We start from the raw sequence: 14,141 nt of genomic DNA, 5'->3' as shown, positions 1-14,141 counted from the left end.
GTCCGAAAAACAACGTAACCAGGGGGGCGGTGCCTGTTATTCCGAGGTGGCATGAACGCAGCATAAACCCGACAATGTGTTAGTCCATCTGTCTTGATACTTTTTCCGACTTCCCTACCCTGTCTCTGGCACTGAGCCCCAAGTCTGTTCATTCCTACTTAAAATGTAAATATTAAAAATGGGTCAAAAATATATATTTTCACTTTTAAAAAACGGCTAAACAAATTCTAAAACAGTTGAGCAATGTAGTTTCTAGCAAATGTTACTGAAATGTGAGTAAATATGGCTTTTTTGGGGGGACTATTTTCAGAAGCGGATTAACACATTTACACATTTGGTGAGCATCAGTATTTACAGCAGCAGGACGGTGTATGTGGGATTGACTCAAATAAACTAGAGTGCATGTGTACAAAGTCATCATGGACGATGTGTTATAGATTTTGGATAGGTTTGAGACACAATCAAAACTTTCAGGCTTTGGCTACACAGGCAGTACTTGGTAGGATCTTGATAGGATGGTGTTGGTTTTGGCCTTTTTATATAATTACATAATGGTGCAGTTGCCAACCATATAAAGCATGCTCATTTTAATTCATAACTAAACTAACTAACTTAAATAAAAATAAGACATTGGTGATGTTTCAAATTAAACTGTAAGGGTCGATGTTAAAGAAAAAGAAAGTGGAGAAAATAACTAACCTGTTTTCCAGCAGAGACAGTTTATATGCAATTGATAAATAGGCAAAAACAAACCAGGTTGTTAGTGTTGTCTTAACTAAATCACACACTACCTACGGTGTTTTGCACACAGGGGAATGCAGAGAGGACACTGTTGTGGCTAAAAAAGAGTCCAACAGCTGAAACAGCACTGAATATAAATCTATCTCTGATTTCACCTCACTGTTGTTGTTCTGTTTGTGCTGATGATTTAGTGGCAGAGGAGTGAGTAGAGGTCTCTGGCTGTGGCTTCTCCCTGGTGTCTTTTTTGGGTCATTAATCAGCAATAAATTATAAAGCTATTTGTCCACAAGGGATTTTTATCCACTTTGTGTCTGAAACCCTTGAAATGATTAAATGCTATTTTTGTGTAATATAGAAAAGTAACACACACCAAGTGTAGTGCTGATCACTGGAAGTAGACTTAAGTAGGAAAAAGTGTTGCACACTCTGGCTCCATATGCATTTCTCTTTTATTTAGATGATGTTTCAGCCCTCAGGCCTTCTTTAAGATCAACAATCATGCTGTTTTGCCCATGCACATTGTGCACAAATACATGTGCACACACGTATATATACACACGCATACCTCCGCAGACGTACCACTAGTGATGTACTTTTAGATTTGGATTTTAGATAAAGTTTGTATGCGCAGACAGCTCACCCAGTGGCTTCTAAAGAAATCTGAGTAAAACAGATTAGGACCAAGACAACACTTTATCCAGCATTGATCAGACAACACGTTAGCAAAAACAAACTTGCATACTGTATGTGAGCAAGCAATGGGCCTTTCCCAATTCCCAAATTTGTACCTCCTCGACTTCTCGATCCTCCGGCTTGTGACCCGGAAATCATTCTGAGCGTGCCATGTCGAAGGACGTCCAAATTCCTAAAATGCACATTGAGGAGTGAGGATCGTGCATATGAATACACTGATGAATCCTCTGCGGAAGACTTCTCACCTGTGGCATGTAAACAAAGAGGCGTGAGAAAAGGGGAAAGAGAGCGATAACATCCACGGTGTGTGGTTAATCTAACGTTACAGATCGGGCCGGTCAGATCATACAAATTAATATTCTGATTAATAGCCCGTGGGTAAAATAACACACAGTCAAGGAGGAAAGTATTATTAACATTCTCTAAAATGTGAACATGACAGAGCTGCTGTCAGACACACAGCTTCATTTGTAAGTGCGTCTGAGAGACTCGAGGAACAGCAACTTAACTTTATTGTGATTATTTTAGAAGCTGAAGGTCTAGTTCTGTTTCCTCTGTCCAGTTTATAACTACAGTTAGTTTTGCTGCTTTAATATTCAACGATATCCGCTGCAGTGGCATTCCTTCACGTGTGGAAACGTTTACAAGCAGCATCTCTAATCATTAAAGTAGGCTAAATCGTTATGTAAAACACTCATAGGCTACATCATCAGTACAATACATTGTTTAAAAAGTAACGGAGGGTGCAGGGACTGCTGAGGGACAGTTAAACGTCCATGCAAGTCTCTAAATCTGAGAAAATAGTTAATTCAGGTGGGTGGAAGGTGGATTCGGATAAAGAGCCGATCCACACATTAATAAAAGATAGAGTGCATTTGCGTGTGTGTATGTATATATTATAGGCCTAGCCTTTATATTTGTATAGTTCTTTATACAAACATTTGTACTAATGTTTGTATAAAGAACTATAATAGCCTATAAAGGCTATAGCCATAGTATATTGTATACGTAGGCTATAGGCCTATGTTTGTGTGTGTGTGTGTGTGTGCGTTGCGTGTGTGTTAAATACAACAAATACAAATGTACAACCCCCGTACATTCTTATTCACGTTGTGAATTGAACTCAAAGTAAATATATAGAAGTTGCCTTGAACACGGTTCTGCTCCTCTGACAGAAAACATAAAATACAGCGTATGACAAAGCAATGAACAGCTGATGCAGTTGTGCTGCACGTCATATTTAATTGCCATCGCTTTTAATGACGCCTCCGAGGCAGAGATGTCTCGTGTTTGTCAAATGCCTGTTCCCTCGACTCCTCGAGGCTCTTCCTCAACTCCTCGGCTCGAATCTCCTGTGGGCGGGACTGAGACGCGAGGAGGGGAATCGAGGAGAGGAATCGAGGAGAGGAATCGGTGATGCACACACTGGGAATTGGGAAAGGGCTATGGTATTCAGTCTCACTAGACTGTGTCACACCTGTGGTGGTTCATCATAAAATATAAGAGCTCCCTTGATATTTGAGAGATGAAGGGCCTGTAGTAGATGATAATCAGTTGGCTTTTTTACACAGAGATTCCGCAATACTGCCGTAAAGAACATCTGCCATTGCGCTGCCTTTGCTTTTTTTTTTTACACATAACCAAACAACCCCAGTGTCTGATTTTTAGATAGCATGTTGGCATTCCGGAAGCAAAAGAGGCATGACGTGTAACACAACAGCGTTGGCATTTTGTGTGTGTGTGTGTGTGTGTGTGTGTGTGTGTATAGTCCTACCATGCCCGGCTGTCCCTTTGACTACCTCTACTGCCGGCGGAACAACTCTGTCCCCCATTCCGTGTCTGTTCCTTTTTTATACGGAACGGCAAGGCGGAATAACGGCACAACATTTCCACCTAGAACAGGCTGTGTGAAAGAGGCTAGTGTGGCTGTGGCTGTCCTGAATCTGTTATGTAAGTAGGTGCCAAAGGGTAAACAGGCTTTAAAGTAGTCACAGCAGGACACAGCTAAATCACTTTAATTAGGCCTGAGGGGAAAAAATAACCACGGAGGAGGAGGCATTTATCTGAATAGAAATATCAGGAGGAAAAGTAGCTATCTACACCTTTTTGAACACCAAAGGCAATGTGGATAAATTGCATTGAGAATGTGCGTAGTCCTTCTTGTCCTGTCTGATCTGTTCCAGGGGGAGTGTGGATTAAAACAGGTCAGGGTGTGGAGGTCAGCCAAGGAACCTGAGGTCAAAAGTCAGAGGCAAGAAAGACCTCTGCATTCCAACTGACTGCTGCCCTCCACACAAACACACACACACACACACACACACACACACACACACACACACCAATGAAATTACACTTGAATGCTCTATTTTTGTACCAAAGCAGTAATTGTTTTAAAGCAGTAATATTTTCTAAAACCCACAACAAAGCCAAAGAAGGAAATATTCATGCGCAGAATGATTAGAATCTAGTATGGCTACAAAATGTGTTGGGATTTTATCAGTAATGTTTCCACACTACCTACGTGAGTCTTGGATCAACAATGAATCCGAGGAGAGTGTGCTGTGTGCTCTGACATTTAATGATGTTATATTTGTTCAGAAGTCTCTGGTGGGTTTGTTATCTGCTGTGACAATATTTTACGATGTTTCACTTTGGAGTTTTAGAAACCATGTTTTTGCTGTGTCTGTGTATGGCCAATTTGTGTTTCTACAGTTGTCTTATTAGTGTGTGTGTGTGTGTGTGTGTGTGTGTGTGTGTGTGTGTGTGTGTGTGTGTGTGTGTGTGTGTGTGTGTGTGTGTGTGTGTAGCAACACATTACTGTAGCTGCACACTCTTTGGTTTAAAACAGTATTCTTAAAATGATAGAGCAGAATATGATGATATTGTTGATTATAGTGCACTCATGGGCCGACTGAACTGGGGACAATTACTCTCAAAAGACACACAGAAAAGCCCCTGTCCTATTCTTTGATCTTGTGTAGATTCTGATAGATCAGAAGATGTCCATCGGTTGGGAGGGAGAACATGCAAAGGAATTATAGCTAACACAACATCATAACACTGAATAAATACTAGTATTTCATAGTTTTCATCAATCGTTTCTTCATTACTTTTCATGACACAAAAACATTGTTAAATTTTTATTTAGGAATGTATAAAGAGCGGTAGATCAAGAGATTTTACTGTATGAGTTTGAATAATGATGCATCTACTATTCAACTATAATAATTTTTCTCTTGTCTTTCCCAGAGCACCTCTGCCATTCCTGAGACAGAAAAAGCTGGTACGTCCTTGCTGTTTTTTCATTGTTTCAATTTACTCACACATCTTGACAATCAAAATAATAGGTTGCATTTCTTTAGATTTCTTTTTCCTCATTTTGTCACACGTGCTTGGAAAAAGTGTTTGTCTGCAATAGATCTGGTCTGGGTCTGGTCTGTCATGTGTAGAGATTCTGCTGTGCAATTTCTGATTGATAGCCTTGTCTGGTGTTCACAACATGGTGCAAGAAAGGAGGGAGGGAGGAAGGAGTTGAGTGGAGGAGGACAGGCTCTGGTTCTATAAGACACTGGATGAGAGTGTAGATAAGATCCTACACTCATCTACTAAACCATCAAGCCAGTCGCCTTTTCTAGATAAGAGCCAGACTGGATGTCGTGTCTGATGCCCAAAACTTTTGACCTGTATTTATTTACCTTTTCCTTGCAGTTCTTTCTTACATTCTTCATAAGATGTTTCAATGATTAAAAAGATATTACAGCAAGAATACACAGCTAAATGCCTAAAATATGTAAATCTATTTAAACACACACCCTTGTACACATGTTTTTTTGTGCCTTGACTTGTGTAGTATTTGTTGGCCTAGAATTATCAAACATCTGACTTCCTTCTGATGAATAGCCTTCTCAGTATTGACATGCTATGTCATTACTCTGCAACGCTGGTCGTCATCCTCTTTGCACACTTTATTATGAATCGATCTTAAGAACAAACTCAATGTGTAGTGACTGGCCCCCCAATTCTGTCTGCGACCTCACTGTCAGCAGTCTGCCGGTAATGCACAGGGTCATCAGGAAACTATGGATGGACAGACCTACTTTCAGACAGCCGGCAGGGGAGCAGTGTTCATTAAACACCCCCCTGTGTCGTCAGTCCGCTGGTAAACAATACCAGAGAGGCTGTTCGACGTGGGGACGAGGCTTTCATATTCTTCCCCCACTGTCTCAAAGCCTGCTGGGAGTCCTTACTCACTCTCGCTCTGTCTCTCCCTCTAATTACTGCCCCTTGCTGAAAACCTTTCATGGGAAATGTGCAGAAGCTGTCAGTATGTTTGTTCTTGTGTGTGTGTGTGTGTGTGTGTGTGTGTGTGTGTGTGTGTGTGTGTGTGTGTATGTATGTGCATATGTGAGCACTACCTTTTGGCAAGAGGCCCACTCTAAACTTTCTTTTACAAGGAGGCTAAAGCTTGCAAAAACGCACATTGCCAACTTCAAAGGGGTCAAATGTTTTTTATTTAAATCAGTCTGACTTCCTGTAAGCAAGTTATGTAACGTCCATCTCTGGGTCTGTGTGATGGAACCCAGGAGTGGGGTGGGGGTGCCATTGGGAGTTGGCGTTGTATTGGGGGACTTGATGGAGCACAAAGCCCAGTGTTCATTGTGACACATCAAAGCTCTCTCTGTATCTCCACCATTTAAGCCCCTGGGAATGACACATTTGGGACAGTGTTACATCACACACCATACCCTTAAGGCTCCTGCTACACTGCCATGAAAGACAGCTCATTCATGGTTAATTTTACTATGTCTGTGACAACGGAAGCACACCACTGATCAACAAGACGTTTCCACAGCCTGCGCTCTGTAATGGCTCATTTGATGACCTCCCTGCGGCGCCAGGTGTACCTTGTTGAGCGGACAGTGTCACGGCTTTCCTGTGCACAAAGAGGATGTGTCTACATGCAGCAGAGTTACAACTGACAACCTGTTGTTCAGAAGTGTTCTTTATGGGTCTCCTGTGACACTGCATAGCCTGAGCCTGAGCTCCACGGGGCCTGCAGAGTGCTAGTGCACTGAAATGCCAATGACATAACTCATACCATGCTACCTACCATCTGGAGATGATTGGGACTGTCATGTGTCAAGTTTGCATGACGGTCCTTATCATCAGTTGGGCATGGTCTATGAGATGATGCATGTGATGTGATGAGATATATGACGTGTATGTTATGGAGTTAAAATCAAACTCCAGATGTAACGAAAGCTCAAAAGAAATCTACTTCATGCTGTCTGCCCATTGATTACCACTATTTTCATGCATTAGGCATCACAATTGATAGATTTAGGGGGAAAATAGGCTTCTAGGAACTAAACTTTAATCATATTACTTACTGGATCTGTTTTCATTTAGTTTTTCAATTGAAATTTGAAATGATACATGGCATTGGCCCACCTGACGCACCAGATGGTTTGTTATACCATCTGTGACGCCGTCATTGGAAACTGTTTGGAAAAGGGCAGGCACTTTCAAAAAAATACCTGGCAGGCAATTGGATGAACCATCTGTCTATCATGTCTGGCATTGACGTTGTTTTAAAGGAACAGTTCTGGCCATAACACACACATATACACAAACCTTCATCACGCCCGTAGCCAGGTCTGACACTATCAACATCAACGTCCAGGTCGTGATTACAACGGGGAAGATTTTTCTGAAAGCCTGTACCGTCCATATTGGCGCTAAATAATACGCCTAAAAAATAACCAACCATATATATAATATATATATATATGTATATAACAAGAACGAGACAAAACGAGATTTTAACACTATTTTAAAGAAAACTTAAATAATGAAATTTGACTGGAAAAATAGTCTTTTATTTAATTGAAAGTCACAAAATGAAAAATGAGCATTGTAAAAGGTTTTGCCACAAACTCAAATGACTGGCTTCTCTCCTGTATAACCTCTTCAGACCTAATAACTGTGGCGTGAGCTAACTGAAGCTGTGTGTGACCTTCTAACTGAACTACTTTAGTTTCCCTCAAATAAAAAATAAAAACAGTAAAAAATAACAAAAATGAATGAGTTTTTTTTTGTCTTATTTTTTTTAAATTAGTTTTCTCTCAATAATCAAAGTGCAAACTGAGACTGACCAATTTTCTTCAAACATGATACACTGCTCAGAGACTGAGAGAAAAAAAGAGAGAGATTACACTGAACTGCAGGCTGCAGACCTGTGTCTCGGGTGAGCGAGAGAAAGAAAGAAGGCAGTGGTACCCTCTAACATGTTGGATTTTTACTGCAGCTCCACTACCGCTCTGCAAAAGCTTAGCTAAGAGTCAACTTTGGAGAATGGGCGGGGGGATCTTCTATGCTAATTTCGAGGTAAAAGCCAGAAGCCGTCGTGCTGGCTGCTGCTCTGCACTTGTGTACTGATATCGCGAGACAACTTTTCACCTTGACAAGAAATATCGTCAAGAAATATCGTCATGTTTTAATATCGCGAGATCTCCTGTGAAGAGATCTCGTCACACCTCTATTATGTATACAGCAGAAGAATGTGGATAATATGTAACGGGTTAACCGCAGGGTTAAGGCCTGACCTTTTACCTAGATTCATAGCCCCATAGTTGACAGTACTTGCCTCGGAGGAAAGGAAAACTGAGGAAAGAGGAAGTGGTTTAGCACTCTCAGTGGAGTCCTGTAGGGGAGGGGCACTCTGACACTAGGAAGTTGGTAGTTCATCATTTCTGTTTGTCTGGCTCTCCTTTTTGTTTCCTACACTCTTTTATCTCTCGTTTCCCTTTAAGTCACTATCCTTCCCTTCTTGGAAGTCCAGTGACAAATTCATGTTACTGGTATTTAAAGCTGGCTCCAAATGCCACTGTGTTTTTACTGTTCTGATACACAAAATGACGCCCCCAGTATTTATCATCATATTATTAGACACTTTGAAAAGTCCCCTCTTGTGCCCGGGTTGGGTCAGCGGGTAGAGCAAGCGCACATCTATTTAGAGGTTTGTACCTCGATGCAGAGGTCCAGGGTTTGACTCCGACCTGTGACGATTTTGTGCATGTCTTCCCCCTCTCTCTCCCCTTGCTCACCTGTCCTGTCCATTAAAGGCGGAAAAGCCCAAAAAATAATCTAAAAGAGAAAAGTCCCCTTTATTTGACTGTGGCTCGCTAACAACCAGTGTGTGCACTCAAAGGAAGTAAATTATTTTGAAGTCACTTCACTTTCTTTTAAAGTTCAATATTTTGGATAATACTCATATTTGCTTTCGTGCTTAGGGCTAAATGAGAATTTAAATATTACTCTCATGTCTGTACACTTAATATGGAGGTATAGACAGCCAGCCTGCCATTGTCCAGAGCAAAGAGAAAGTGCCTACCAGCACCTCTAAATGTTACTAATGAATTTGTCTTGTTTGTTTAATCCATACACAACAGAAATGTTAAAAAGCACAAGTTATGGTGCTAGCCAGGCTAGCTGTTTCCCAATGCTTCCAGTCCTTATGCTAAGATAAGATAATCGTCTGCTAGCTCTAGCTTCATATTTAGCTTGCTGCAGCTGATATTTAGACATGAGAGCGATATTAATCTTCTCATCTAACTCTTGCCAAAGTATTTCCCAAAATGTCAAATTATTAATTTAATTAAAACTGACACAGAGATGTGATTGTGTTGTGAGGAATATCTGCTACATCGGACAGGGTTGATTACCAGGGTAAACAACTAATAAAGTCCTTTCAGCAGATATGGTATCGGAGAAACCCTGTTAATCCACAGATCTTGTGATTGAGCTTTTTTGCTTTAATAGACCGCATCTCCACTCCTCAAAAAGGGAACATTTCTGCCTAATTCTGAGAATATCACAGTGAAATCAGTTTTGGCTTTCATATATGTAAAGCTTAGATCGGGCCCAAAAAATCAAGCCTGAGCCTACCCGAGCCCGTGCACGTTGTGTCTGAGCCCGGCCCGGCCCGACACATTAACTGTAATTATGAGCCCGAGCCCGATTTAAACCCGACAAATTTTTAATACGTGGGCCGTTATAACTGACGTTGTCAACTACAATTCTTTTTACCTGTTTTTATCATAGACAGTGCTACAGATGGGGGAGACACGATTTAGCACAGTTTACCTCACACTCAAGTCAGTGCAGGACATATACCCAGAGCTACGGGAGAAGCTGGAGAGGCATAGCTTTCTCCCCACCCAATTAGGCTAATAAAGTAATGATTAAAAAAACACAAATGCTTGATGAGGATAGTGGCGGGACATATTGGTCGGGCTCGGGCAGAGAATCTAAACTTTAATACTAAGTAACTTGCTTTCCTCATTTGTGACCTGTGCTACTTTCTCCTTGTTTATACCCTGCAGCAGCATGCCCTTTGAGGACATTGCTCTCATCTGAAAAGGTGCTTTGACAGATGTAATGAAGCTCCCTTAGCCTAGAGCCAAGTCAATAATAGCTCGTGACTGATGTTCTTTTTCTGTTACTTGTTCCTGATCTTTGATTGAGTCTGCCTTATCCCACCTTTTGTTTTTGCCACCCCTCCATACACGGTACAGGAGTTGCTGTGCTTGTGCAAGGTCACATTCCTGGCCTCCCCCGTCAGTCTACGCCAGCCTAAACACCTCCCCCCAAACAGCCTCTCCTCTCCCCTCCCATTTGACACACACTCTCTCCCCGGCTTCCTGTTTAGAGACTGGTACTGTACTGTAACATGTTGGAGTTCATTCCATTTCTATTTCACGCTTCCAACTCAGCTATGAATACATATACGGCAATCTGAACTGTTCCCCTTGGAAACAAAGAATTCAACCTTGTATGACTGATCTCATACATGGATATACTTATATATGGAAAAAATATAGATGTTTTAGATTATTTTGTCTTGGGCTTCTGCTTATTCAAACTTCATGTTGATATATCTTGACAATAAGTGTCCTTGGTTTTACATTTCCTAAGATTGGAAAAGTCTAATTTAGAAAAATCTAAACTTATTTCTTATCTTCATCGTATCACGGATTTACTTCTCAGGGCTCAGAAACCTCTTGGCTGTTTTTCTGAGTTTTGAGAATTCTTTCTTTGGCAATCATTCATCCTAGCTATGGTACTCTGAACAGGAAACCACTGCTTGAAGGGGAATTTACAACAGGAAGTCAGCTTGCTGAACTCCCAGTTACAACAACAAAAGTCTCTCTTATACCAAATACAGTAAAGGAGCCTTTAGAGGGCTTGTGTCATTATTCTTACTTTAGCTTTATGTATTTTTCAGCAGATTGGTATGTGTTTCATCACCCACTGTGCATGAAAACCATGTATTACTTTTTATAGAAAATAAATAAAACGTTTTTCCTCTGTATATGCAACCTGACTAACTGCATGGATGTTGAGGAACAAGGTGTCTGTAGTTATTTTATGGGAGCAGTATACTATATGCAATTATGTACAGAATATGAAAAGGTTGTGGATTCTTAAATGAATTAAATTTTATTTTCCATCTGCAAGATATGTTTTTACAGTACTGCCTTGTGTCTGTTTCTTTTAAAGCAGAAAATGGATTTCAATAAAATTTGGTGGAAATGTAATTTCTTGGTAGGGATACAGATCCAGGTGCAGATCTGGGAATGTTTTTAAAAGGATTTCTTAACATGGTAAGATTTTTTTTTTTTCCCCCAACTGATGAATCAGCCCTGGCTCAGCATTCCTCGTCACTTCCTGGCTGGTTTATTCCCCTCATCTGGGTGTCTGGGGCAGAGATCGTCTGTAACATGCAGGAGATGTAGATTGTTTGGATAAACTATATATAGGATATTTTGTGTTTTGATTCCTTAAGGTGTCTGGCTGTATGATATCTTACTGAGAATAAGATATCACACACATATGCGCCGCACACACACACACACACACACACACACACAGCAAAGGTATCAGATAGTCAGAATGGAGTTGAAAATAGGACAGACAGTAAGGGTAAGGGAGTTTATGTTTGATAGTAGATTAAAGGTGCTGAGACACCAAGGACATTGTCAGCCATACATAATTACTTGTGTAGGTACAGTATCTCACAAAAGTGAGTACACATCTCACATTTTTGTAAATATTTCATTATATCTTTTAATGGGACACACAGTCATTAATGTCTAAACCTCTGGCAACAAAAGTGAGTTACCCCTAAGTGAAAATGTCCAAATTGGGCCCTAAGAGTTAATATTTTGTGTGGCCACCATTATTTTCCAGCACTGCCTTAACCCTCTTGGGCATGTAGTTCACCAGAGCTTCACAGGTTGCCACTGGAATCCTCTTACACTCCTCCATGACGACATCACGGAGCTCGTGGATGTTAGAGACCTTGCGCTCCTCCACCTTTTGTTTGAGGATGCCCCACAGATGCTCAATAGGGTTTAGGTCTGGAGACATGCTTGGCCAGTCCATCACCTTTACCCTCAGCGTCTTTATCAAGGCAGTGGTCGTCTTGAAGGTGTGTTTGGGGTCGTTATCATGTTGGAATGCTGCCCTGCGGCCCAGTCTACGAAGGGAGGGAATCATGCTCTGCTTCAGTATGTCACAGTACATGTTGGCATTCATGGTTCCCTCAATGAACTGTAACTCCCCAGTGCCGGCAGCACTCATGCAGCCCCAGACCATGACACTCCCACCACCATGCTTGACTGTAGGCAAGACACACATGTCTTTGCACTCCTCACCTGGTTGCCGCCACACACGCTTGACACCATCTGAACCAAATAAGTTTATCTTGGTCTCATCAGACCACAGGACATGGTTCCAGTAATCCATGTCCTAAGTCTGCTTGTCTTCAGCAAACTGTTTGCGGTCTTTCTTGTGCATCATCTTTAGAAGAGGCTTCCTTCTGGGGTGACAGCCATGTAGACCAATTTGATGCAGTGTGCGGCATATGGTCTGAGCACTGACAGGCTGACCCCCCACCCCTTCAACCTCTGCAGCAATGCTGGCAGCACTCATATGTCTATTTCCCAAAGACGACCTCTGGATATGACGCCGAGCACGCGCACTCAACTTCTTTGGTCGACCATGGTGAGGCCTGTTCTAAGTGGAACCTATCCTGTTAAACCGCTGTATGGTCTTGGTACAATGCTAAGCTAACTGGGCTCAACAAGAAAGAAACACAGCTACTAAAGGCTAACCTAGCTTATAACATTAAATATATTTTCTCTTCTCCCTGCATGTTGCATTTAATGAGAGAATGAGACTAAGCTGGCCTGGATGAGTGTATACTTTCCTACCCAAGAGGGGTTTTGCTGTGTTAAACGGACTCACCCAGCCACCGTGCCATTCCGCGTTCTGGAGCCGGGCCTGCTGGCGTAGGTCATTGGGAGATACAGCCTGATCATCTGCTTGGAGTAGCTCCAGTGTCTCTCGTTGACCTTTCCGCTCTTTGGCGGGTTAGGTCAGGTTTTAAAAGGTGTATTTACAAAAGTTGTGTTGGGGGAAAACAAGAATAGTCTTTCAGAGTCTCTGTCTTCAATAGTGTTCTCCGTGTGGAAGCGTGTGGTTTGCAGCGTGTGGTTTGCAGTGTCAGCCTGCAGCGTGCTGTTTCTGTGATTGTCTCCCTCCGGAAACAATCTCAATCTGAATCACCTCCCCACCTGCCGCTTGGGTCAAGTTAAATCATCTTCACACAAACACGTCCCCTCATGTATCATATGTCATATCAGTTCTGACCCTTATCAAAATTAACCACATAACTTCCTTAAAAGGCCTAGACTGATTATCATAACAATCTACATACCTACACATTACAAAATAAACTAATATCGTAAAAGTTAATGTAAAGGCTGTTTACCTCACACACTCTTGTCACATCGTCGGAAAGCACATTGCTATCGGCAGATGATTGAAACCTTTTTTTTTATATCCGGTTTCCCTTTTTAAATGACAAATAAATTACCGCCGCCTGAAAAAGAGAGTTATTTCCTCTCACGCAGGTGCAGAACGTACATGCTAGTTAGCCGTCGACTGTAGTTATTGCGTTGTGTTCAGGTGCAACTTTTAGACCAAGACACAGGCGACGTGAGGAGATGCCGCAGTCGGCCTTCATCGCCACTAGTTTTTTGCCGTCTGCTTGATGTGTCCTTAAGATCTCAAGCAGATGGTCACATCAAAGGGACTTGCACACAATTACAGTCACACTCAGACACACCCACACATACATGCTTCAGCATACCGACACATTTTTGGCCGTGCTGTAAAGAATAGAGTATAGGGCATTGTTTTTCACAGACATTTTGATAATAGACTCTCACATACTGTTTATATACACTGTTTGAAGTCTTTCCAGAAAGACCCCCCTGCCCTCATTCTTCACCTCCCCTGTGTTCATTTCTAGGCCAGTATGTTGGCAGATAACCCTCTCCTGCCTCTGTTCTGTGGACTTAGATGTAGGTACACACTCCTGGCACGCTGCACACTTGTTTGACAGAGGGGGCTTTTGGCAAGACTTTCCTTCCTGAGGTATGAGAACGCCATTGTTTTTCCCTCTCCACCCTCTCTCCTCCACCCTTCAGGACATTTTCCCTCATATCCAGGTTACAGTGTGTTTATACCTGGTTATTACAGGTATACCAGAGAGAGAGAGAGAGAGAGAGAAGAGGGAAAATACACTGATATGTTGTTATCCGAATTTTGACCCAGATGTTTTGCATTTGCATGTCTTG

The 14,141-nt window shown here is 41.8% G+C and overlaps 1 protein-coding gene across 3 annotated transcripts in view; it reads left to right on the top strand.

Moving 5' to 3' along the window:
- Window positions 1-14,141, top strand: part of dlc1 (DLC1 Rho GTPase activating protein) — a 93,220-nt gene that overhangs the window by 23,395 nt on the left and 55,684 nt on the right. For all 3 annotated transcript variants that reach the window (XM_039795603.1, XM_039795610.1, XM_039795593.1), the window contains exon 5: window positions 4,684-4,717. In XM_039795603.1, coding sequence (XP_039651537.1) covers window positions 4,684-4,717 — 34 coding nt within the window. The remainder of the gene's footprint in view (window positions 1-4,683; window positions 4,718-14,141) is intronic.

This window comes from Perca fluviatilis, chromosome 1, assembly GCF_010015445.1.
Source record: "Perca fluviatilis chromosome 1, GENO_Pfluv_1.0, whole genome shotgun sequence".
In the NCBI taxonomy this organism is placed as follows: Eukaryota; Metazoa; Chordata; class Actinopteri; order Perciformes; family Percidae; genus Perca; species Perca fluviatilis.
This window is presented reverse-complemented; position numbering and strand designations above follow the sequence as displayed.